Raw genomic sequence first — 26,258 nt, forward strand, 5'->3', positions numbered from 1 at the left:
CAGTCAGCTAAGACTTTCGATCTAATGGGTGGAAAGAAGAAGAAATCGGCAGCTCAAGCTGCTCCGGTGGTCACGGCAGCAGCTGGCAGGACTGGTGCCGCTGCAGCAGGGACCGGTGAGGCGGAGGAATCGAAGAAACAGGCAGCCAGCAACAAACCGGGCAAACCAGCCAAAGAGAGCAAGTCTAAAGGTGGTAACATCTGACAACGCTGAAATTTCATGTCACCCTTGTGTCTTTCAATGGTGTTCGTGTCAAAGACTCAAGAATACTTATGTACGTCTGACGTCTAGTTGTTAAAAACCTGCCAGGGAATTCACATGGCCTTTTCCAGTCTGTTGTTGGGAGGCTAGCGTTAAGCTTTGACATTCGTATATTTACTTTCTGATGATTGTCCATGCTGAAACATGTCCATATGCTATCTTTTTTGTACTTCCTCACATTTCCAAAAGGAAGCTTTACAGATTTTTTTTAAACATCATATAGATTTGGCCTTGATATTTGTGTGAGTTGGACATTATCCAGACAAGCTGATTTGAGACTGTTTGTTCTCAAATCTGTGTAAGAGAAGGTGATAACTGGACTAACATGAAGAGTAGCTCAGCAGTGACAAGGTGTATATTTCTGTTTGTCCACACCACAGCTCCAAAGACCTACAGTCTTACTAACACAGCCCAGGTGGACACAGGTGGGGTCTCAGACAAGTCAATTCTTAAAGTAAGTCTAGTATATCGGTGTCTGTTAAAAGTTGTTCATTTTCAAATGTGTTCACACTGAAAAATGCAGATAACCTATTATATTTAACCTGTGAACGAAGGTGTCTATCCAAGCTGACCTGGAGAGGAAGATCATCACACTGATCAATGACTTCAGACAGGAAAATGGAGACAAAGGGCCCATATCTGGCAGACTTACAAGCAAGAAATTGTTGGTAAAGACAAAACTATCCCTCTGACACATCTTTTTGTTTTAATGCATATACAGATTTGGTGTTTAGATTAATTATATTCTCATGTGCATGCAGGACCTGTACACAGCTCTGCAGAAGTTCAACTTCAAGAGAGAACACATCGAAGAAGCAATGAAGAGCAGCGTCTTGTACGGAGGCGATCTCCACTCTGCTCTCGACTGGCTTTGTCTCAACCTCCGAGATGGTAAAAGGCCATCATTGGGTGATTCGAGCAAAAATTCTGAAAGAATTCCTGTTCCTGAGTCTCTGTATCTGCTATCTATTTAACCAGAGGAGTTGCCAGATGGTTTCAGCCAGCAGCTGCAGGAGGAGAGCCAAAAGAGTCGGCCTAAATTTCAGCCTCCTCCCCTGCCCAATCCTGCAGCTCAGAGCCCCAAAGCACCCGACAACACCCCCAAAGAGACCACCAAGGTTTGTGTGTTGAGCTCACTTTGGGGTGAGTTGGCGAGGCAAGATGTGTTCTGCGACATGGCTTTAAGTTTGTGTGTGTGGTGTCTGCCAGGTCACAGAGAAGGATGAGGCTGCAAGCATGAAGGATTGGATCTTAAGGTACGCTGAGCAAAGCAGCGATGATGAAGAGGAAGAAGAAGAAGGAGGAGGAGGAGTGAAGAAGACACACAATGCTGAACTGGATGAAAAGTTTGATCCAGTAAGTCGACTTAAAGTAATTTAACTCTTGTTTGGGGACAATTGTTTATCAGTTCTGAGGTTCGTTTTATGGGTTTTTTTTGGCTTTTGTTGAAATAATATGTTAATAAATGGTGAGCTTTAGTCTCTTAGTCTTTACCGTAAGCTAAACAGAGCTAACACACGAATGGCTGCTGCCTCGTGAATAATACAGTTGTGGGAAATATACTGTTCTTGACATATAAGTGTTCAGAGAAAAGTGAAAAGGCATCCATCTCAAAGTCTCCTCAGTCAGTTATTCTTTATTTGTTCTACACTTTACATTCAGACTGACAAAGCACAAAGTGATTTACTGAATTCAAAAGTCAAATTAAAATCAATATCAAATCCAAGCCTCCCAGCTCCCACCGTCATCCTTCCCCATCACCAACCTGTGGAAATGCTGCCTTATTTAGATCTAATAAATCTTTGGAATGAGGAGACACTAGAGGCAGATAAGATGAATAGAGGCCTCGACTGTTTCAAATGCTGCACTACAGTCAAGTTATACCTAAACAGAAAGTTTATTCATACATGTATGACACTTATTACTATTTTAACGAGAGCCTTCCTCGTTAAGGAAGTGTACAAAGATTTAACAAATTTAACTGCAAGAACAGGCACCTTTAATATTGCTGCACTCTAAAAGGCTTGATTTTAAACAGAACAGTCTGCAGCCTGGTCATCCAGTCTTGTTTTACAGTGCAACTCATGAGCAACTAATGCTCGTATTCTTCTGTGATAAACTGATGCTGAACAAAAGCATGTTTTTGCATGTTTATGCACAGCACGGCTTTCTGGGATCATTTTCTCCCACATAAAAAAGTTACGACTATAATGATGAATGAATGTCTATAGCTGCCCTCAAATAAACAGAATTATCTTCTTCTTTTTTTTTATGTAGAATGACAGATATTTGATCCTTACTGCGCAACTGTATGACGCTAAAGAAATGGCAGCTGCTGCTAAGACCAAAGGAGACAAGGCGGGTCAGAGGATGGCGCAGGACAGAATACGTATCATACAGCAAGGTGTGTGTGACTTTTGATTCATATTCATCAAATGTGCTTCCTTTTGATTTGGCAAAGTTTCAAAAGCCAGTCATTACAACGTGACATTTAAACCGAACAAAATGAAAGGAAGTTTCATGAGATTTCTCAAAATTTCATAAGCTAAATGTTTTTTTTTTCGAAAGCAACCATGTTTTTTTCTTTGCAGAAATGAAACAACTGGAGTCTCACCCCGTATTCAATCCAGCCTTAAAAGTGGTGGATGTACCTCAAAAGGAAAAGAAGATACTTCCTGTAAGGGAGGACAAAGAAGACATCAGCTTCCATTTGTTTGAACAAGCAGAGAAGGGGCCTCCTACAGAGAAAGGTACGTCTGACACCTTCTCAGCAAAGTGACATTAATTCATCTGCTGCGAGTTCAAAGAAACTGTAGCCTTCGGTTCTAACAATATGGTTCAAGTTCTTTATATGTTATTTTATCGCTGTGATACTATTCGCATCAAAAGTCACATCCACAAAACACAGAAATGGTAGCTTATCTGCAGTATCTAAATGCAGGCATTTTCAGAGCAGCTTGTTGTGCTATTCTGAAATGCTGCTTAAAATGCGCTTTATAGGCTCCCCTCACATGTTCTGAGTAAAAGTGCACATATGGCACTAGATAGCAGAGAACTGTAACCTTAACAACTGTCATGCATCACAAAATGAACAGAACTTATAGCTGGAAAAAGCGCTTAAGATTCCAGCCATATTTCCCGAACCCTTCAAGGACATCAGAGGCCTCTGTAAGAGTCAGAAAGGCTGACCTCTTGTTCCTTTTTTCTTCGCAGTTGTGAAAAAAAATGAGCCCAAGGACATTCGTAACTTTGACTACACGGCTCGCAGCTGGACAGGAAAGTCTCCCAAGCAGTTCCTCATCGACTGGGTCAGAAAGAACCTTCCTAAAAGTCCACCGCCAGCTTTTCACAAGGTTCCTGCTGGTAGATACTGGAGATCCAAGTGAGTGTGTATGTGCGTTCCCCATTTATGAAGACATAGAGGTACATAGAGTTTTTACATAGTAAAATTCCGCTTTGACTGTTGATATTAGCAGACATGTAAGACATTAGAGTCATGTAACTATATTTAGATGTATGTTTTATTCCCATGATGTCTTTGTCTGTATTAGGGTGCGTGTTCAGAGAGCAGAGGATGTCCTGGAAGTTTGTCCAACCATCCTTACTGAGGACAGCATGCAGGCTCAGCATCTGGCTGCCACACAGGCACTGTACATCCTAGTTAAAGGACAGGTGATATCTTTGTGCTTTTGTCTTTTGATGTCACATTTTTTTGGTGAAGTTTTTGGCTTCATCCGTCTTTCTGCTTGCAATGAATTCTTTTTCTTTCTTTTTTTTTTATCCTCTCATTCTGTCAGTCAGTGCATCAGCTCCTTCCTCCAACCTACAGAGATGTGTGGCTGGAGTGGAGAGACAGCGAGCAGCAGCAGCAGGAAGAGAGCCGCACTGCTGCCAATAAACCTCGAGACCAGTTCATCTCCCGACTCCTGACCAGACTCAAACAGCAGCAGCAGAACCAGAGTCAAGGGCAACAATCTTCATCCCAAGGCCAGCTGGACCTGAGCAGTGCTGACAAAGAGGAGCCTGAAGAATCCTGGGAGAACTTGGCCGGTCTTGATATTGGGGAGAGAGGAGAAGATGTGAAAGACAAGAGTGAGATAAGCGGAGGGAGGAGAGAAGGAGCAGCAGCACTTGAAGCAGCCAGAGAGCTCCTGCTAAAGCTGAAAAAGTCTCCACTCGCCCAAAAACTGAAGGTAAATACACCTGAATTTTTCTACGTGGATGATTTTCACATGACATAAATCCATGTAATTCAACAAGTGTCCAACATCCAAGGCAGAGCGAGAGCAGCTTCCAGTCTTTCAACACCGGCATCGAGTCCTGGAGGCTCTTCAGCGCCACCCTGTGGTGGTAGTGGCTGGTGAGACGGGCAGCGGGAAGAGCACTCAGATCCCTCAGTTCCTCCTGGAAGAGCTGTTGACTGGGGGCAAAGCTGCAGAGTCCTGCAACATCGTGGTGACTCAGCCGCGCCGGATATCAGCCATGAGCCTGGCCAGCAGAGTCAGCCAGGAGCTGGGCTGCGAGGACGGACCAGGATCCAAGGTGACTTTCCCTGTTCTGCATGCTCAGGCTTGTGGGTCTTTGGGGTTAAACACTTTGATCTCTTTAATGTGTGTCAGTGTAAGCAGGTCAGATGCACTGTTAACCGCTTTAATGACTATGTTTCTTGTTGAATTCAGTCATCGCTGTGTGGCTATCAGATCAGGATGGAAAATCAGTCCGGGGAGTGGACCCGCCTGTTGTACTGCACAACGGGAGTTCTGCTCAGAAAGCTCCAACACGACAGACACCTCAGCTCGCTGACACACATCATAGTGGATGAGGTACTAACAGATCCTCATTAAACGCGCTATTCGATTATCTTTTCTTCCTTCAGGCTAGAATATTTAACTCCGTCCCTGTCACTTCACCTCCATTCTCTCAGGTCCATGAACGCAGCGTCCAGTCAGACTTCCTGCTAACCATCCTGAAAGATGTCGTGATGAGGAGGTCCGACCTGCAACTGATCCTCATGAGTGCCACAGTGGACTGTGTCAAGTTCTCCAACTACTTCAACCGCTGCCCTGTGATCAGCATTCCAGGCAGGACTTTTCCAGTGGAGGTAAGAGTTTGTTGGATACGGAATGCGATCCGTCTCGCTTGAAATGGTTTTTAAAGTGGACGCAAAGTTTTCAGGCCGCTGTGGTTTTATTTATAGGTGTATCATTTAGAGGACATAGTGGAGCAGACAGGATACATCCTGGAGAAGGACTCGGAGTACAGCCAGAAAATTCTAGAAGAAGAAGAGGAAGTTTCCGTCTCTGTCACACAAAAAGGTGGCAAGACAATGCAGCACCAGGTAAAGTCGGCTCTCTTTTAGTAGTTCTATGTCTGCTGGTAACACAGGCCTGCACTGCGAGGCATGTTCAGCATACCCAAAGGGGCTTTGCTAGCGTCAGATGACCAGACACAAACATCATCAGCTCTTTAGGGGAAGATTTGTTATAAGAGGAACAAATTAATTGGAATGAGTGAATGAATATGTTAAAAATTTAAATCAATTTAAACACACTGTTTATGTGTAAGTTAATAGTTCAGGAAACAAACAGATCTGACTGATTCTGACCAAATAGTATGATTATTTTTTTTTTTATTCTTGATCATCTTTTATTTCGTACATGTCCTTTACAGCATATAATGGTAAGAAATACAGTTAGAGTGAACTGGATTATTATTAGATGTAACTGGAACTATGCTTAACTTGTTTGCATTATATTTAAAGTGCCTTGAGATTAAGTAGTGAACCATTTTGTGAACGCAGCCTTCTTCATTTTCTTCAAAACAGATTCACATTTCTTGTTTGTAACGTTTAAAAAAAAAAAATAATAATTGCTTTGGATTTTGCTAGTGAATTGAAACCCATCTAATAAAAACCATGTGTTTAACTTGAATTTATCTCCCTATGTCCTTGGTTTTGTCTTTTAGCACAGGCCTGTACTTTCTCCTTTAGTCAGGTGGTAATTCTCTGCTCTGCCACTGCATGCAACCGTCTGTCCAGTATTTTTCCAAAATCCTTTAAATCTTTAGCATATTATGCTTCAGGTGACATGCTCAGCTCCAAATGACACAGTTACTAATGTAGTGAGTGCTTATTGTTTGGTTGATGTGTTGGCTTGACCTCAGACCTGCCTTTGTTTCTGATGATTTAGTCTGTGTGTTCCTCTTTGTTCCAGGAGGTCATACTGAGGGACTCCTCCTCTGGCTGGGACCTGGGCCCCGACCTCGACCACTTCAGCAGCAGGACTCGGCAGGTGCTGCAGTTTATGAACCCTAATAAGATCAACATGGACTTGCTCATGGACCTCGTGGACTACTTGGGTGCGGCACATCAACTGCATTGACTCACCAGAATGTGATCATAGTTTTTTTTTTTGGGGAGAGGGGGGTTTGGTCTTGTTGTGTGAATTAAACTTATGTGGTTTTTGTTTTCTCTGCCAGACAAATCCCCTCAATTTGCAGATGTGGATGGAGCCATTCTCGTCTTCCTCCCCGGTCTGGCTCACATCCAGCAGCTGTACGACCTCCTCTCCTCGGACAAGAGGTTCAGGGACAAAAACAGGTGCTATACTACACTTCGATTCAGTCCTAACACAGTTTGGCATCAGGAGAACTTATCAAAAAAACCTCAGTGATCACTTTTAACTTTACACGCACCATCTGTCTCTCTATGTTTCATCTAAAAGGTACAGGATTGTTGCCCTTCATTCAACTCTTTCCTCAAAAGACCAGGCTGCTGCCTTCACAGTGCCCCCTACTGGAGTTAGAAAGGTACTTTTGATTGAACTGAAGTTGTGTCTCTGTATCTCCAGTTTAAACTGACCACTATACACACATGTGCCTCTTTTAGATTGTGTTGTCGACCAACATTGCCGAGACTGGTGTTACGATCCCTGACGTTGTGTTTGTGATTGACACTGGGAAGACCAAAGAAAATAAGTAAGCGATTATGAACAGTATTGTTTAATTGTCACTTAATTGTCTTCTGTTCTTATTGGAACCACATTACTGGATGGAATTCATTGCTTCAGATGTTGCTTTATAAGTTATACCCAGTGGTGCCGTCAGATGGCGTCGTTACTACAGCTGTTGCAACTCACAGTGTTGCAGCGTGAGATTTTGGACAGTTGTTGCTGTTTTAGCCGTTTGCTGAGTCAGTCATGAGAGCCAGACTCTCAGCTTTAATTAGGTTATTTTTACATTCAAATTGAGGAAGTTTAGGTATTTACAGCTCATTACTTTGCATTCAATCATTTAGAACATGGTTTTGTTCAAGGGACTTACAAGTGAGAAACAGCGTTCAAGATTCTGGAAAAAAATGCATCGGAGGAGCTGTTGACGTTCGAAGTAGGTGTGAAACACTGGGGTAGAAACACTGGGGTGTTAAGAGACGAGCTGGTGTTGATATGAAGAACTCATTTACAGGGACTCGCGTGTATTTGGGCAAATAAACACTACCACAAAGAAAAAGTTATTTTATGAGAATCCTTTGCAGTAAAACAACCTTTACAGCAGCTGCCTTCAACTGTTCTTTGGGACTCGTGTCTTTATTTTTATCTTCAGCAAGTTGAATTCTTTTACAGTATGCTGTAAAACACCTGGTCGGTGTTCATCTGGACTTCAGAGCAGGGTCTTACTTCAGTTTTTCTTATTTCAGGGTCTTATATTTTATCTCAGTCTTATTTCACTTTGACAGCTCTTTTGGTTGCATGTTGAGAGGCAAATGTCACAATGACAAAACAACGAAGCAACAGCCTACGCCTGTCCACTGAAAACATGTATTTCTTATGGTTTCGACACGAAAGCTCGCATTTATTATCGAGCTGTGACCTGAATATGTTTAGTGCAGAGCTAAGACGATGGAAGTGGCGTCAGGTTTTAGACTGATGTAAATGTACTCTGCTGCGTTGTTCAGGTACCACGAGAGCAGCCAGATGAGTTCTCTGGTGGAAACATTCGTTTCCAAAGCCAGCGCCCTCCAGAGGCAGGGGAGAGCAGGACGTGTCCGAAATGGCTTCTGCTTCAGGCTCTACCCCAAATTCAGGTAAGGAGGATGTCAGCCTTTGACTCTCACACAGACGGAAGGGATCAAGGTCATCTTCTTTAAAAGTTTGAGATAATTGGCATAAATGTAAGGCATGTGCTTTCAGAGTGCTCCTTTAATTCCCAAATTAGATGAAATTAAGACTGAAAATTAGACCTCACGAAATATGGCAATTTCTTTTTTCTTTTTCTGTTAAAAAAAGACTAAACACCAGGGTTTTAGGTCATGTTCTGATTTTTTTTTTTTTTTAATGCTCTCGTTTGACCTGTTTGACCTCAGGTTCGATGCCTTCATGGATTACTCCATTCCAGAGATCTTGCGAGTCCCACTGGAGGAGCTGTGCCTTCACATAATGGTAAAGGAACCATTCTCTGTCCCATAGAAACGGAAGGTCTGAAAAAATAACCCCTTTTTTTTTTTTCTCTTCTCTGGTAGAAATGTCAGTACGGCTCCCCGGAAGACTTTCTGAGCCGGGCCCTGGATGCTCCTCTACCCCAGTCGGTCAGTAACGCAGTCAATCTGCTGAGGAAGATCGGTGCGTGTCACCTCAACAATCACACTCTCACCCCTCTGGGACACCACTTGGCAAGTCTGCCGGTCAACGTGAAGATCGGCAAGATGCTCATCTATGGAGCCATTCTCGGCTGCTTGGAGCCCATAGTATGTCCCGCTGCCTCATTAGTCAATAAACTAAACCACTTATACATCTTAGTATCATAGCACCATATTTATTTGTTTGTTTATTTTATTTTATATTCTATTTCGGGTTTATTAACAAAAGATTTGTTTCAGGCAACTATCGCGGCAGCTATCACAGAGAAGTCTCCTTTCTCCACACCGATGAACAGAAAAGAGGAAGCTAACCTGGCCAAAGCTGCTCTGGCGTTAGTCAACTCTGATCACCTGACTATATACAATGCATATCTGGGGTATGGACTTAATCTGAACATTTCTTTTTCTTACAGGAAAACTACTAATAACGTTTGTGGCATCATGTCGACCATCATCTGCTCGGTTTTCCTTAATGCTGTGAAAAAGGCGTAGGATAGGATAATAATGTTGTACTACTGTTATTTTTCTGCATTCCTATTGATTGGGATTGATTTGATTCTACGGAACTGTGCAAAATTCTTTCCTCTGTATATTTTCCCGAGAAAAGAGGAGATGGGTGCAACAGTTTATTGAAACAGGTGCAAACCTAAATGGAAATATGAATAACAGCATTTGTACGATTCCCAAAGCTCTTCTTTGGACGTTGGCTGCCTTTTGTCCTGTTCCCTTTAACAGATGATCCCACACTGCTTCAGTAATGCTGAAGTCTGTGCTCTAGGGATGATTCATCCCTATATAGGACCTGTTGCCACTGATTTCAGTCCAGTTCTTGTGTCAGCTCCCTGTTTGTCCCACCTTAAGAATGGTTTCTTGACAGCCACCCTTCCATGGAGGCCTTTTCTGATGAGGTTTTGGTGAACAGTGGATGGATCAGCTGAAGGTCCAGATGCATCTCTTAGGTGCTGTGTCAGGTCTTTTCTGGATTTCTTCCTATTTCTTAAGGACTTCCCTTACAGATACTGCTCATCTGCTGGAGATAGTTCTTTTAGACCTGCTAATTCTTCTTTTGTCTTTCACTTTTCCAGTTTTCACTGTGTCTTTTGCTTTTTCGGTAGGTGCAGCTTAAGTAATGGGAACAAATTTCATGTCATCACAACGGGCTGCTAGTAACAAAGTGCCTGAAGATACAATTATATATTGTATATATATAGAGAGAAAAATGTTAAGTGGCTTTGCTCAAGTCCACTTTAAGATAGATGACAAGAATTTCACAGTAATGTCCATCACTTAAAACCTATACTCCTGGGTTTTTTTTTATTCGAATTCCAACTTTTCTAATGAAGTAGTATTTTTTTTCATAGGTTATTGAGCTGTATTTGCATTATTAGACTGGTTTCTCAGTGCAGTGCAGTTCTCTTTTCCTCATCAATCTCCTTTACATCTTTTTTTTTTTTACTTGAGGACATTCTACTATAAACTAATGGAAGAGTATAAAGGGAAATGTATAAAACACACTTTTTGATGATTCAATAACTCCCACCTTTACGAGGTCTGTGTCGACTATTTAGAGCCTTTTCAGATTTGCCGCAGAGACGTTTTTAATGTAGTGATGGAAAGCAATATTTGCTCTCAGTATCCTGCGATGTTAAACGTAGTGCTGTGTAATGGAGGGTGAGGAGAAGATGATTCTCTTGGCCCTGGTTAAAGTGTTCCCACCGCTGGACAGCAGTGTTAGCTTTTCATTTTTTCTTGTTAAAATGTCAGAAGACATTAGAGAAGAATTTAAAAAGTGATGACGGTGCAAAGTCTTGTTTTGTGCGTTTTCATTCAGCACAGTCTGGTATGTAGGCACTGTTACTCCTGACAGTCACAGCAGCTAGGGAATGTTCTTTTTGATTTTTGATTTTTTTTCCTATATCGGCTGCTGTGCAAATAAATGATCTACTACTTCCCACTAACTTATTTCATAGAATACCAGGAATTGTTGTTCTGCAAGGCTGAGCAGCACCAGCAAAGATATGTCTGTAAATATATGCTCTCTCTCTCTGTCACATTTACAGGCTTTATGGTCTCAGCTGGCTTTCCATCGGTCATTGACCGGTGCGAAACGACGCCATTCTATGAAAAAAAACAAAACAAACTTATCTGTCACGATCTCGATCAGGAAGTTGTTGAAGTCATGGTTACCATGACGATAGAAAAATCATTTTTTTGTTTGTTATGATAAAGAAGAGCGGAAAGACAAAGGCCATAAATCTGACATGAACACTTGAAAAAACTTCTGTGGTTAATAGAAACGATTTGTCTTCATTCTTGTGATCTCTTTTCTCGTCTTTAACTGTGTCAGGTGGAAAAACTCCCAGAGTGAGGGACCGAGAGGAGAGATGTCCTTCTGCAGGAAAAACTTTCTCAATCGAACAGCTCTCATTACAATAGAGGTAACGTGAGGGCTTCCCTTCACGTATTGTTACGTCCTCTCCCTGCTCCTGCCTGATCCCATCTCGCAATCTCTCTGTCCTCCTTGCAGGATGTGAAGCATGAGCTGATGAAGATGATGGAGCAGGTGGGTTTCTGGTCATCTCGCTCCTCATCTTCGTCTCGTTCGAAGCAGCAGGTGACACCGCTGTCCAAGCAACAGATCCCGGTCTTGAACGCGGCACTGGCGGCAGGGCTGTACGACAACGTGGCCCGGGTCCTGTGCACCCCTTCCGTGGATGTGTTGGAGCGAGTGGCCTGCACAGTGGAGACGCCTCAGGGCAAAGCTCAGGTCCACCCTTCATCGGTGAACCGCAGCCTGCAGACGTACGGCTGGCTGCTGTACCAGGAGAAGGTATGCGTGACATGTGTGTCCTATGTGTGGTGTATTTTTTTTTCATCAGTAATACACGGTTCGGCTAATAAACGCTCCTCTGTAGGTGAAATACGGCAAGATCTACCTACGAGACACCACTCTGATATCTCCTTTCCCCATGCTGCTGTTCGGAGGCGACATCGACATTCAGCACAGAGAGAAGCTCATCACTTTAGATGGATGGATCCACTTTCAGGTCAGAGGTCACAGGGGTTGCTCAGGGATTATAGGGTAACAGATTGCAAAGTCTTAAGTGTTCACTGAATTTTATCATTTTGTCATTCTTTAGATTATACCATAAATTAAGTAATTCTAGTTTTTGTACAGAAAACTTCATTTGTGAGATGGGAAGATCACACACTGTCCAGTTATCTCTTCTTTAAACTGCAGGGAAACTGATGTTAAAATATTTCTGTTGGTTTATTAAGAATTAAACAGTTTAATCCCCAGCTTTGAACATATAGAAGGAACTGTTTTTTTTTTTTTTTTAATCATGGCTATATCAGAAACGGACTTTCAGAAAACCCTTTTGTTTGCGTTTGTCGCTGCTTCTAATTAAAAAGCTGCCTTTTCCACCATTAAGGCTCCGGTACGGATCGGAGTGATCTTCAAACATCTGAGAAAACTGATGGATTCTTTACTTGAAAAGAAGCTGGAGAACCCCAGAATGAATCTTGAAGGTAAATCCAGGCATTGCAATACAACACTGACCGCTTAGATGACATATTTCTGCTCACTAAAATGCTGATATTCACTGGTGAAGGCAGCGTTTGTTTGTTTTTTCCTCGGCTCTAAAGATAACTTTATTTTATATACTTTATTTTTTTTTTTTAAATGAATGCTTTGATCTCTTTTTTGGATTTGTGGTACAACGCCAGCCATTCTTAAGATCCAGTTTAAGGTCAGGCTGCAGATTAAGTAAGAACAGACACTTACAGTCTGCTTTGTGTGATTTGTTCCTGTCTGTCTGTCACATTTAGGTGAAACAACCATCCAGGTGATTCTGGATCTGATCAAATCAGAGCACACCATGTAGCTTCGAACCACTGCGAGAACTGGTTGCCTCTGGACAACTTGCGCACCTCTTCTGACACCGTGAGATTCTTCATTATTCAGGACGAACCCTGTACACACACATGCCATCTTCTGACCACATTTGGGTGTATATAAGATGAGACCGTTACCCAGAATGCTTTACTCACATTGAGGAGGACCGTATAATATGAAATGCAGAAATTTGAACAATAGTTTTTCCAAATTTATTGAAATAGAGCGGATTTTTATTTTAGATGCTTGTTGTATCATGGTTGATCATCAAAATAAAATGTTTATTAACATTTCACTGAAAAAATTCAAACACATCCTCTTTGGCTTTTTCTTTTGTAAAATGATTTTTGTCAAGCAGCACATAGCAAAAGTCAGGAGCTCCTATCCATCAGGGGTCCTGCACTAAGTGCCAGTGATTTAAAACGTGTCTGGGGACTGAAAAGGGGAACATGTCTTTATAAGACCGGGAGTCATTATCCTAGAATCTAAAAAGCTTTCTAAGGGCTCCAGAAATAATACTCTAGATGCTCGTGAGTCTGGCAAGAAAAAATGAGGATCTTTGACATCCCCCAAGACTATAGTCCCAGCAAATCGAACCCCAGAGAAAACTGTGTCATAGTTCATGTGACAAGAATAAAATGATGGATTTTTCATGGCAGGAATAAGTATCTGCTGGTCCAAAAGAACAGGACAGACAAACAGAAGGCTGTTTTCAATAATGTTGTTCAGACACAAATATCAAAGATGGGAGTGGTTTTAGCCACTGTGAAAGTAAAAGAGCGTTTAATGGTAAGAACCTCATGCCAACCATAAAGCATGGTGGTGAAAGTGGCTTAGGATTGCTTCACCGCATCAGAAACTGAACAGATTGTGGTAATTGATTTGATACTGTCAAATCAGTGTGAAAGTAAAGAGAGGCCATCGGCCCGGGGGGGGGACCAGGAAGTGGGCCTTTCATCACTTGACCTTCAGCACACGAGCAGATTCATTCAGGAAATTTCTTGAAAGAAGAACGAAGGGTTATGGAAGGTCAAAGTCCAGATCTGATGTTATTACTGCTAAACTGGCTTCTGAGGCCAAAGGTTTGTTAGCATTTCCAAAAAAAAAATAACTCCCAAGTTCCATTTTTGTGAATAAATGACTGAAAAAACACATTTTCCTTATGTTGCATAAATATTAGCCCTCTATTGGGTACTGTCCCAAAGAGGACTGAAAAGGGAACCTTTCCATTGTATTAGTGCAGTGAAGAACAATATTTTCAAAAGAAAACCAGCAACCGGATAAGTTTTTGAATGAAATGCTATTAAATCCTTTTTTTCAGCTTATCTCACAGTCGGACACATTTTGTAGTATTTTGAACCAGCAATGTGTTTTCAGGAAAAAAATAAAGCACAGTCAAAGTGCAAAAACAATCCAGCTCCAGTATGCAGAATATATTCATCATCCCACTTGGAATTTAATTGCAGGAATGTTGTTATAGAGTATAAAACGATGGATGCGATGTGCAGGTGAGTAACAAAGAAAAGGTTTGAAAGGTTTTAGAATCGGGGTGTTTTACAAGTGCGAAAAGCTATAAGTAGCCGTTACCTACTTTCACACCAAAGAGGAAATGAAAACAAGTAAACAAATGACACATTATCTCTGTAATAATCTCAGTTTGAAGCTTGAAACATTTACAAATAAATATAAAGCAGGTGATAAACTATATTGCAGATCTGTGGGAGAAAGAGCCCTGCATGACAACCTCATTTTAAATCAACAGGCCTTTTCAGTTTACACTAGAATTACTCACCATATATGTCACTGTTTATGGGCCTTGAACCCTAAAATCAAACAATGATTTTCAACTTATTTCTTTTTTATGACACCACGATAAGGGAAAAACAAACGCACAACCCCAGCTGAAACTTTTCCTGTGGTATGAGGGTGTGGTCACAGGAAGAGAGGAAGAGATGAGACACGAGACTAAAGATGCCCATCATGAAGCTGCAGGAGGTCTGTGTTAGTATTGGATAACACTGTATTCGTCATCCTGCACCACAGAGTAGTGTGAATCATCTGCAATTAAAGTAGGGAAAGTGTATAGTTAGTTTATAATAAAGCCACATTACTTCCATTTCAAATAAACAAGATGAGAAAGAAGCGATTATTGGAGCACGGGTGAAGAAATAAGGAGCTAGTTTTCATGTTGGTGCAGATTGGTGTCACTCTGTTTATGTGGTGAAACTCCCCACTGGCCTTTGTGGAGGAAAGCGCTCGAGGAGCGCTCATGATTGCTTATTTGTTGGCAGGATTATTAAAAAAGTGAAGTACGGATTTGGACAAAAATCTTTCCGGTTGTGGGGCAAGGCTGAACCTGGAAGTGACTGGAAGGGGCTCTTCTTCTGTGATAAAGTATTCAAAAGACCAAACAGTAAATAAAGAAAACAGAATCCTTGGTCCTGCCTTACTACATCACACAAGCAGCATGTTTAGCTGCATGTTTCAGTTTTTTTGGGTAAGCAGATTAATAGTTTTTGTCCAAAATAAACCCCGATTTTCTGTTTTATTCCTGCCTTCACTATTTGATAAAGTGTACACTTCAAGAAGAAAAAAGAAAACCCTTACCCCTACTGTTAGTTGTTGGCTCAGGCAACAGCCCTCTCCTGCAAATTCACAAAACAAGATAAACTACTAGAGCTGTGCGGTCTTTTTTTTTTTTTTTACAACCGTAGCAAAGAACAGGTTGAGATATCAAATCAAAATGAAAACAGCAGCATCTCTGGACTTTTTTACCTGGGCGGTGGAGGCAGTCGAGAGGATGGTGCTGCAGTCGGAGACTTCTGACCATTGTAGAAGTTCTCATACACAACTGGAGCTATTTTTGATACAGACACAGTTCACATTGTGGAACCAAAGATGCTATAACTGGTTCCCTTTATTTCCAATACAATACTGGTTAATAGTTAATGACTTGGTATTGTCAGTGACAACTACATTAATACCTGGCGGTTTGCCTCCAGTCCGTCTGAGGTTTACAAAGTGTTCAATGTCTTCCTGGATGTCGCACTGTTCTAGTGACTTCCTCACCTCCTCATACAGCTATGCACAAAGAAAACCTAGGGTTAGAGTCCAAAAACAATCCCTGCTTGATACAAGATTAAAACGGTGAGATTGGTGATGACTTTGAACCTATAGTTTTTCTGGCCATTTGCGGAGCAAATAAGACCAACATTTATTCTCTTGTTTGGAAAAGTCTGACTCATAAGGCCGCTGAATACTCCACTATCAAATAATTGTTTGACTGCTGTATTGCTGCAGTAGGACAAAAAGGACGAAAGTTGGAAGTAACCCACATTATTCAAACTCATTTGATCCATTATCAATATTAAAAGATTTTACCACACCAGCATTAAAGAGACAATATTGTCCTCATTTACATCTTCATAATTTCATTTTAAGGAGTCTACAAGAGGAGGTTTACATGCTTTGAATTCATGCTGTAAATTGCTGCAGCATCCCTTGTCCACTTCTATCTGAAACAATCCATTTTAGCTCAGAATTCTTTAAGCCCTCCCCAAAAAGAACACCCTGCTTTAATTAGATTGGTCTGCTAACTGGGAAAGAATTTCGGGTGCAGAGAGCTGCACGTGGATTGTTTCAGGCTAACAAAACAGATAACGAGTCGGGCATTTTGCAAATGTGTTTCATAGTGATGTTGATGAGAAACGGAAGAAAAGCCCGTTTTTCAGTGTGGCGTTTTGGAAATGTACCTCATCACTGCTGACGCATTGCTGGGAGAGCTGGTTAAGATGAGTCCAGACAGTGTTCCTCAGGAAGTTAATGCGCTCCACTGACTGCTTTTCAAACATCTGTGTTCGAAACACAATGTAGACAATCAAATCATTTACATGATGCGTGTTTTGTTCAAACTCGACGAGTCAATCGCAGTCTCACCTCACACGCATTGACATGCTCCTTCAGCCAGTCTTCTCCAATCTTGGTCAGTGTGGTCACATTCTGCTGGTATAGTCTGTCTGCAAAAGACACACAGGATAAACAGCATAAAATGTTTCAAAAACATTATGCTATTCATTAAAATGAATAAATCAGCCACACATTTTTAAACTTGTGTCTGGACGCTAACATTTTCGCACAAAGATGTCCATGCTGCTTAGCAACTGCTTTTCCCACCATGCATGCTAACAATGACTTTAGTTTTAAATATATTTGGTTGTAAACCAAATTAGAGGATAAATTCAACCAACGAGACAGATTGGATGTGAGGTACATCAACACATGTTTCAGAGGGTATAGAAATATTTCCATCCAAAGTGAATGGCTAGAATGAACGAGACAAAGTGAAGTGTCAGTGGGGAAAACATTGAACTTTGCATTCGTGGTAGTTAAAAGATTATTGTCGCCACAATGACATTACTAAATGGTTCGTTTACTACCACATGACAAGCGATCAGCAGGTGATCTGAATGAGGACCTTTATGGACACAATGCACGGCCCTACAGTGGCAACTTGTCATTCACTTCTCAATTTTACTCTGAATCTGTTCTTAATTTAACTAATTTATTGACTTTAAATGAGTTAATAATAGAATACACTTAATAGGAAACTGTAAATGGTAATAAATCAAGTGAGAATGAGTGTCATTTTTTTTCACATAACAGAATCTTGGCCATTAGAAAGTCACTTTGGATTTAATTCATCCAACTCTTGCTTACAGGCAATAGTTGAACTGTACAATATCATGTCGTCTGTGTGCGTTGTTGGTTATTTACCTGCTTCTTCTGCATTCTGCTTTGCCTGCTGTGCTTTTGAGTATAACTGAAAGAAAATAACGGTCGAATGAGAAAACATATTACAGAAAATGAACTACGTTTTCTCAATATGGTTTGTCTGGTACCTCTCTGAAAAGAGTTTAAACACATAGTCAAAGGCAGTCAGAGGAGGAAGGGTAACTATATGACTATATTACTTAAGTGCCTTGAGATGACAATTGTTGTAATCTGGCGCTATATAAATAAAATTGAAATGAATTGAACCTTTTATTTTCAAGCCCAATATTCAGAACAAGTTTTTCAAAATGCAACCACAATCTAAAGCTGTCATTTGCTAATTTGTCTGAACCTTTGTTTAACAGACACAAGTATATAAGAAGCGATTTGAATGTTTTTACTGATCAAATTAATTGTGTTTAGAACATAGAAACAGATAAAAATTTGATGTCAGCAACACAAACTGACAGTCACGGTGCTCTCGAAGTTTCTACAATCAGCAGATGAATTGGTGCCGGTGAGGATGTCAGGATTGGGAAATGAGCATTCCCTTTGTGCCAATGCAGGAATGCAAAGAACTTTTAGTCTTTTAACATCTACAGTGCAGAGATTCTGAGAGTGGGGAGAAATCTGAAGGCCTTTTCAGAAATAAGTTGCGGCTTATCAGAACCAAAAAAGGCGTCGTCATTAAACCGCCGCTGTTACTCCTCGCATGTTTAATTCACCCATGTTTAACAGAGCCGACTCAGGACAGAATCTTGTGACGACAGCGTCGTTGGTCAGAGTGGTGTGTTCCATAATGCTCGGCTTTCACACTCCACCTCTGCACTTTCACACATGACACTGATGCGCAGTGAAAGGTAGCTTGAAAAGGACTGAAACCACTCTTGGATGACCTTTGTACAACAAAAGATGTCACGCCACAGTGGCAGTCGGTGTTCATGCCATGGCTGGCTTGCAAATGTGCGAAGGTACCATTAATGCAGAAGCATATTTTTGGACTTTTAGAGGGGCGTTTGAAGGCAGAGTTCTTTTACAGGGAAGGAAGTGGTTATTTCAGCTGGACGGTGCCAGACGTTGTTTTGCACAACTTATATAGCAGCCTGGGTTCTTAGACACAGTATATGTGTGCATGACCGACCTGCTTACAGTCCACATCCATCTCAATTGAAAATTCCTCTCTTTATGATGTATGAGACAAAGTCACATCAAGGTTGAAACAAATAAACAAATTGCAGATTTTAGAATTTGTCGCATTTTATAAAACTTCCCAACTTCTGTGGAAATAGGGATTATACTTTCACTTGGCTAATGCAACAAAAGTTGAATTGGCATCAGATCGAATCTGTGTTAAACAAACAAGATCCATGACTCTTCTTCAGGGCATTTCATCGTGTGTTCAAAAAGGAATAGATCAATCAGGTCAATCAAATTGTGACAAAGTGTAAGATCCTCAAGCCAGTTTCCACTCCTCATGTTTGTTGATTGGCTTGTGTTAACTCTACACCAAAATGAATCACGAACAGTTCATGGTTCAAAGTTAGGGAGAGTAAACGCTACACTGTTGGTAAAACATTAAGCATTTGGCATGTGGGGAGGGCACCGTTTTCTCTGTACCTTCTCAATGTGCTTGGTGTTGCTGGTATTGGTGTTTCGGTTCATGTTCTGCTCTGCTTCTTCTTTGTCTCGACACTTCTGCTCGTACGTCTTCTTGGACTGGGGGGAAAAAAAAAACACAGCGAGCACCTGTTCATTCTGGTACATCATTATAAATGGTAGGTTACTGTGAAAAAAAGAAAGCGTTTAAAAAACAGAAGATATCCTGGGTTTGTGCTATTGTTCTTATTTTTAAGTCATCTGATCTATGCGTGACTTCTTCTTTTGGTGAAGATTTCCATGCTCTAATTTACTTCTAAGACTGGTCCACACAACTTCCTCCAGCAAAGAGGAAGAACAGATAGGATCCGAATGGCACTTAACTGAAACTCCACTGACATGACTCAAAAATGGATAGGTGCCTCATGCAAATACTTCTGGTTTTCATTTCACTTTAGAGGTAGAACAACATGAGTTAGAAAACAAGAAGGGGACTGAAACTTTTGTATCCTTATATGTAGCTAAAGGATAATTTTGGCTTTGATATGCATATGATTATACATAATAACTGGCTCAGCTTTTAATTAACACATTACAGGAAAAAATAAACGCAAACCTATCAGCAGAAAGTCTTGTAATGAATCTTTCCCTCTTGAGTTACAGTGCTTATTATTTACTTTGGTTGACACTCAAACATATTTCCATCTCTACTTACATCCATTGTCTTCTTGAACTGCGAGGCCTTCTGTTTGTGGATGGCGTCCATGTGTTGTTCTATCTAAAAATACCGATTCTGTCGTTATTGAATTATTATGTTAAAAAGATGGTGTCATAACTTCAGTGCATCACAGCGGTGGTGAAAACACTAACCTTTTTCCGAGCTTCTTTCTGCTTTTCTTTGAATTCTTCCAGTTTCTTGGCCTCCTCCCTCATGCTCTGTGCCAGTTGCAAGTGTGATAGACTCACTTGTTCAGTCTCTGGAGGGTAAAAATCGAGGTTCAATTAGCAACCTACGATGAAATTATGAGCTCAAAAGGAAATATGACAGTAACAGAGTAAAAACTTTTATGTTCTTACGTAATTTAAGCATGTCCAGGGATCTTTTTAATGTGCTTGAAGAAAAAAAGAAGACAGGTTGATTACAAATTATTTTACACATAAACATTTGCAGAGAGGTTGAGCTCATCAAGGGCGCTACAATTCATAGCACTAAGGGGGAATAAGTTAGCATCTTGTTAAGAAACAAACAACAAAAACAGGTTGGTTCAAAGCCTAAAATACATGATGCAGACCATGAACCAAATACCATCTGATTCTAAATATGAAGTAGCCATGTGTAAAGCAAAACTGAGAAGTGTGTTGCCTGGTAATGAGAAGAAACTGAACTATCATTGCCTAATCTGCTGAATTTTAGTTGAACCTTGATGGCTAAACTTTGAACTGGTGCAACAATCCCGATGGGTCAGTTTGCTGCAACACATTTAGTTCTGTGCTTCATGAACTTGTGGATGAACACAAACTAAAGCACCTTTCTGTGAGTCAAGAAGTCCCAAAAGAGGACGGTTAACAGTACAAATACACTGTTAGGTTTACCAGTGAGGGTCTGTGATACATTTAGAGGCAAAAAAAATACACACAGGCGATTCCTGGCATAGGACGCAATCAAATAATCTGCCATGAAGTCCATATTCTTTCCAAAACCATTGTGAAAAATAGGAAGGAATGGTCAAGATTAGAATTTCTCATTTTCAGATTACTTTATCTTCATCAGTAGATTGATCTAAATGATCAGAAAATAGATCCACTTTTTTTTTTTTCAGATGGATAAACTTCAGTGCAGCAGTGGGAAGGGAACTTTTAATTAATGTCTCAACGCATTATGAAATTTGAGACTTTTTAAGTCAGTCTAAGACCATTTTAAAAGAAACTAAATCCAGTGTGTTTTAGTATTTTCCTAGTGGTGCAAGTTCATCACTCATGGCTTTGAATATATATGTATGATGTAAATGTATTTCTTGTCAGCTTAAAAGAAACCCCACATGGTTCTGTTATAAGAAAATAATATTAATGTACCACTTTGAAGGTAATTAAATAATGTTTTGTCCTTCCCCTATTGGTCTTCCTTCCTCTTGAGAAGTCCACATCTCTGAACAGAGACAAAAACCAGACTGATCGTGTGACCACTGACTAAACAGGAACTGGATTTGCTAAGTACTAAGTAACTAAGTACTGACACATTGAATACGACAGACTAGAGTCGTAGAGACACAGTAGACTATGTAACAGTGTCAATCGTGATTTTCACTTTTGATTTGGGAACACGACAGTCAAAAGAATCCCACGTTTGGTGGAGCTGTCTGCATTGCACCTGAATCCAGACTAAGAGGCACCACGTCAGCTCTGCTAAAACACACTCATGCATTTAATTAGCAGGGGCCTTGTGGAAATAGAGCTGTTCAAACATATAATAACAGCATCTCAGCACAGAGGTTGCTTACTTCATCTCATTGTGTCCACACACCTTCTTGGACAAGCCAAGCAGATCCTTGGCGTACCTCTCTTCAACTGATGCCCTGAAAGACACAACCACAGGGTCCAGTACGCAAGTACAGATGCGAAGGGAGTGTCAACAGTTCATATCTTCAGCTCATTATCTGCTAATTTACTTATATGGAAAACAAACCTACTCAGGTTAAAAAAAAAGTACACAGTTATTGCTTATTTGCATTTGCACAAAATTTGGTCTCCACTGTCAGAGAATGGACATTTCAGAGGAGGATACCATAAATTCACACGTCAAGCTATTGGTTAACTGATGAGAGGAAGTGTTAACATTGACATACACGGTGCTATGAAGGGTGTGTGTGTGTGTGTGTGTGGCTGCAACAGACACATCAAACTAGAAGGAAAGCCATTTAGGAAAGGTAGATTATGGAAGTTTTTATATTGTTAGATCATAACTAAGTATCGTTATTTAAAATGATTGCCCTATAAGAGGCGGCCTGTGTAAAAAATGTCAATATGTAATGTTGTTTATTGGAACTCAGACATGATGACAGAACTGTACACTGAAGACAGGTCAAATGTGTCCTCAACAACTTGTGAGCTGCTTTTTCTGTACATTTGTTAAAGTTTTGATCCAAAGAAACTTGACCTTCTTGTACTTATTCATAGTGATCTTGTGAAATAGTTCATCAGGATTTCTAAAGTTCTTTCTTTCCAAATTTTTCTTTAGACATTAGCTAATTTTTCAGAAAACTTTAATATTAAACTAACATTGTCAAATTGTATCTTTAAGCACTTTGTTACTAGCAGCCTGACGTAGAGATGCATCATTTATTTCCTTTTCTTAAGTTGCATCTATAATAAGTGGCAACAATAACACAGCTTGATAGTATTTTAATAGTATTTTTGCACCAACAAGGTGATTCCCACAGAAGTATTAGCTGAAAACTTGTCATAGCTCAACATGGTGTGCAGTCCTTAAAAATCTGAGGGAATTAGACAGGTGGACGGCAAAGAAAGGAGCGGCAGGACTAAAGAAAAAAAATCTACAGCAGATTAGCAGTATCTGAAAGAAATAGGATCAAATCCAGCAAAGACCTGACACAGGACCTTTGGTCCTGCATCTCTATAGAACAAATAAGAAGTTGCTCAAGACCTGCTGTAAATCTAATGGTCACATAAATCAAGAATGTGACAATGTGGGCAAGTATTGCAACTCAAATGACAACATGTATGTATTTCTCACGTTCACATACCCAGAGATGTTCTGCATGGCTTAAAGGTTTATTCACTTTCCTGTTTTGTCATAGCTGCACGAGGCTGTGTTGTTTTGGTTTTGTTCTGAGTTCCTGGCAGGGCTGAGCAGGTATCCAGGGCATCCAGAGCGGAGTCTGGACTGCTCCTGCCAGCACACCTGCTTCTCATCGGCCCTCATCGGGACACCTTTATAGGAGCTGCAGGAGCAACCAGTCTTAGCCAGTTTGTCTCACAGTCTCTGTGGTAATCAGGCTGACCGGTGTTCCTCAGTGTTCATAGAAAGCCTTCTTTGTCTAACTGTGCCTCTACCTGTGTTCCCAGTGCAACCTTGCTTCTCCCGAGACCTTTGGATATCTCCACTGACTCCATCTCTGTGTCTGGATAGACAAACCTGCATTCCATGCTTTGTACCTGCCTGCTTGCCCCAACGCCACCTCAGAAAAACCACACCACAGCCTGCATCACTCCCTTATCCCTGCTGCGTCGGACCGCTCCTGGAAACACAAGATGTCCCCGGACTGGATTCCCTGTGGACCTGCCTTGCACCATTACTACTAATAAATCAGCTTCTCTTTCTGCACTCCCCTGTGTCAGTCTGCTTTTGGGTCCCACCTTGTGTGTAATGGCTATTTCATAGCCATGACACGTTTTCCATTTTTACACAACATACTCTACATCTAGCATGTTTCCTTATGGTAAATTCCATTTCAATAGGTCTTACTTCTTCTATTTCACCAACCGCCGGAGCTTAAACAACGTGCTTTCGATTCTTAAATTAGGGAACTTTCATTTTCTTTATTATCACATATCATTTGCTATTTCCATAGTTTATTATGCAGCATTATACTGACACAATAACCTGCTTTCTCTCAGAATTATAAAAATAGTTTTTTTACACGGACAAAGTTCATGTCAGCAGTTGCCAGCTGGGTGCTGTGTTGTATCTGTGTGTGTGCAAGTGTGTTGCACGCAGGTGTTGGGTGAGGTCAGATTAATTATTATATGAGGAAGGAGGAATTCAAAATTCAAACGTGTGACTGCACAACTAATCCACAAAATTACCTCAAATGGTGCCGAAAATTACAATTGTTGCGAGAAACTCGGCAACAGCCTCCGACACTTTTTCTGTTCATGTGCAAAAAGAGTAATTTGTTTTCTGGTCTGCTTTGATGAAGTTGAGAGTTGATTCTCATTCAAAATCTACCAGATCTGGGTCCAAAACTATCAGCAGATGTAAGTACAATTACAATGTAAATTATGTCAAAATGTGATATTTGTAGGCGATTACTGTTTTGGTGATTGTGAAAATGTGTATTTAGAGCTTCTGGAAGTGCAGGGGCAGGTTGTTATATAGTGTTGGCAAATTTTTCTCATTAATGTGTCTTTCTTTGAGGTTTGCAATGGGTTGCACTGCTCTCCACATCCAACAACCCTTCCTATATCTTAATTTGTACTGCTCTTCTCTCTTCAAAGTAATAAACTCTGCTTTCTGCAATAACTCCACAGAGTCTTCATGTCATGTCCCTCCTTTTCCTTGGCTTTCATTTTCACTTCACCTTTACTTTTATCTCCACAAACTTCATCTCTGTCATACACCTCTGAGGACTAGCTTTACACTGAGCCTTCTTCTTACCTATTAAGATAGTAACAACTAGTAAACCAAATTTATCAATTTAGGCACCAAATTTATCAACAAAATTGATCGCATCTTTGGCTCGTGCCATTACCTGGCTTTCATGAAGTCTTCTACCTCCTTGCATGTCCTTTTGCCATCACTGAGATACTGGATGATGGCATCATAGCCACCAGTGCAGGTCAGGTCCGGGTTCTGTTAGAATGATGACAAATATCTTATGCTCTTTATCTTGTATAGTTGTCTACTATATGATTACCACTGCTCCAACACCCAGTTGTAGGACAGGCACAGTCTGTCTAAGCAAATCATACAACACTAATGAACAGTTAACCACAGTGTGTTTGGCAGACGGTGGAAACTAATGTTTTGACCTGTACACCTCCATAATTTGGCAAAGTTGAGGTTGACCACCTGTAATCAATCACTGCATTAGAAAATTCACTTTTTGATGAATGAATTAGTTGAGGGCAAACAAGGAACAATTTAGGATTATGAGTCTGTCAATTATTGGAAATCAGCTGCCAAGGGCAATGTTGTACTATTATCAGACTTTAAGTATTTATGATTCACTTAACGTTTTGGATCCAGAACACGATCAGGTCAGTTCAGATGGACAGTAAGCACAATTTCCAAGTGATGCAATCTATAACAGAAATATCTATGGTTTTAGCTGTGCGTGTGAATTTCTATGTATAGTTTTTCCTTAAATATGGACTTCTTTATTTCAACGCGTCCGAAACTTAGCCAGTAACTATGAATGAATAAAATCACTCACCCAGAAGAAATCTTTGAAATGAAGGTTTTTCATCACTGAAATGGAGCAGGCAGCGGTTCCGCAAGTTTACTTTGGCTCGTTGTATTTGTGTGATTTCCCAGAGACAGCAGAAGCAGTGCGAACTCCTCCGTGTTATGCCGAGGAGTGCATGCCAATCGCGGGAACGCGCACATCTAAATAATCGGAGCCTTCCGGTTACTGTCGCTCATTGCATTGGTTTCTGGGGGCGTATTACAGGTCAAAAACATTGCACCGTTGTATTCCACTCAGAGAAACGTACTTTATATGCTTTATCTGGACTTTTGTATAGCCAATTTGCCGTTGATTATCTGTTGAATATACCAGGCAAATTATATTTACGTTTCAATACTCCCTGTAATGATGTTGTGGGTAGGCTACCTACAGCACAAGATTTCTTGGGTTGCATCGCGTTTTTAAATATAGTATATAAATGACATGTATAAAACTCACAATTCTTCGTCAAAACGTCACTACATCACTTCTGATGTAAGATACACAATTAGACCCTCAAGTGTCAACACATTATTGCATTATTGTGTAGTGCAGTGTAGATGTTTGGGGTTGTGTATTAAACCAGAGTGGATCGTGTGAAAGTCTCACGGATGAGTCAAAACAGACCAATCGTGATGTAGGAAACACAGTTTCACTCTCAATTGTCTGTATTTCAACAAGGCACTGTTTCAACACACTTTCAAGACAAAGTGTGAGTGCATTTACGGGAAGCAACCAGGGACAGTTTTAAGAAACAGACTTCAGAATTATTAGTCGGCAAAGCGCCTGATGAACTGACGCATGCGTAGTGTTGAGCCCTGATAAAGTGGATTATGGGTTGAAGTTTTCGCGTTGATCTTGAGTGGGCTCCCATCTAGTGTCCGATGGTGGCACTTCACAGGTTATCTGGAAGGTG

The 26,258-nt window shown here is 40.7% G+C and overlaps 2 protein-coding genes across 3 annotated transcripts; one reads left to right on the forward strand and one right to left on the reverse strand.

The window, feature by feature from the left end:
* Positions 1–24: 24 nt before the first annotated feature.
* On the forward strand, positions 25–13,291 carry dhx29 (DEAH (Asp-Glu-Ala-His) box polypeptide 29). Its single transcript, XM_072372425.1, has 28 exons — positions 25–190; positions 642–715; positions 816–929; positions 1,023–1,152; positions 1,240–1,379; positions 1,471–1,617; positions 2,539–2,665; positions 2,853–3,011; positions 3,475–3,643; positions 3,813–3,933; positions 4,059–4,454; positions 4,537–4,803; positions 4,941–5,084; positions 5,186–5,362; positions 5,459–5,599; positions 6,474–6,618; positions 6,739–6,859; positions 6,984–7,068; positions 7,148–7,236; positions 8,213–8,341; positions 8,621–8,696; positions 8,777–9,001; positions 9,134–9,270; positions 11,241–11,331; positions 11,421–11,723; positions 11,809–11,940; positions 12,328–12,424; positions 12,725–13,291. The coding sequence occupies exons 1-28, from the start codon at positions 25–27 to the stop codon at positions 12,778–12,780; spliced, it is 4,158 nt and encodes a 1,385-aa protein (XP_072228526.1). The 3' UTR covers positions 12,781–13,291.
* Positions 13,292–14,720: 1,429 nt separating this feature from the next.
* On the reverse strand, positions 14,721–25,448 carry pstpip2 (proline-serine-threonine phosphatase interacting protein 2). 2 transcript variants are annotated; one of them, XM_072372434.1, is made up of 14 exons: positions 25,331–25,448; positions 24,647–24,747; positions 21,656–21,730; positions 20,235–20,269; positions 20,028–20,134; positions 19,873–19,935; positions 19,179–19,277; positions 17,565–17,610; positions 16,728–16,807; positions 16,544–16,642; positions 15,776–15,872; positions 15,567–15,648; positions 15,399–15,436; positions 14,721–14,849 (listed from the first exon to the last, which is right to left on the reverse strand). In XM_072372434.1, the coding sequence occupies exons 1-14, from the start codon at positions 25,361–25,363 to the stop codon at positions 14,794–14,796; spliced, it is 1,011 nt and encodes a 336-aa protein (XP_072228535.1). In that variant the 5' UTR covers positions 25,364–25,448; the 3' UTR covers positions 14,721–14,793. The 2 variants fall into 2 exon arrangements, with proteins under 2 accessions (XP_072228535.1, XP_072228536.1); XM_072372435.1 differs by lacking the exon at positions 15,399–15,436 and having other exon boundaries at positions 14,831–14,849.
* Positions 25,449–26,258: the final 810 nt, after the last annotated feature.

Source organism: Leuresthes tenuis, unplaced genomic scaffold, assembly GCF_036924035.1.
Source record: "Leuresthes tenuis unplaced genomic scaffold, fLeuTen1.0.hap1 SCAF_19, whole genome shotgun sequence".
Classification (NCBI taxonomy): Eukaryota; Metazoa; Chordata; class Actinopteri; order Atheriniformes; family Atherinopsidae; genus Leuresthes; species Leuresthes tenuis.

What these genes read in the sequence shown, in the direction of transcription:
- dhx29 (XM_072372425.1), top strand. Translation starts at nt 25, where the DNA reads ATGGGTGGAAAGAAGAAGAAATCGGCAGCTCAAGCTGCTCCGGTGGTC. An exon ending in CCCCCAAAGAGACCACCAAG is followed by an intron (nt 1,380 to 1,470) that starts GTTTGTGTGTTG and finishes GGTGTCTGCCAG; the next exon opens with GTCACAGAGAAGGATGAGGC. An exon ending in GGACCTCGTGGACTACTTGG is followed by an intron (nt 6,619 to 6,738) that starts GTGCGGCACATC and finishes TTTCTCTGCCAG; the next exon opens with ACAAATCCCCTCAATTTGCA.
- pstpip2 (XM_072372434.1), bottom strand. Translation starts at nt 25,363, where the DNA reads ATGAAAAACCTTCATTTCAAAGATTTCTTCTGG. An exon ending in TGTGGACACAATGAGATGAA is followed by an intron (nt 20,270 to 21,655) that starts GTAAGCAACCTC and finishes TTTTTCTTCAAG; the next exon opens with CACATTAAAAAGATCCCTGG. An exon ending in GCCAACAACTAACAGTAGGG is followed by an intron (nt 14,850 to 15,398) that starts GTAAGGGTTTTC and finishes CTTTAATTGCAG; the next exon opens with ATGATTCACACTACTCTGTG.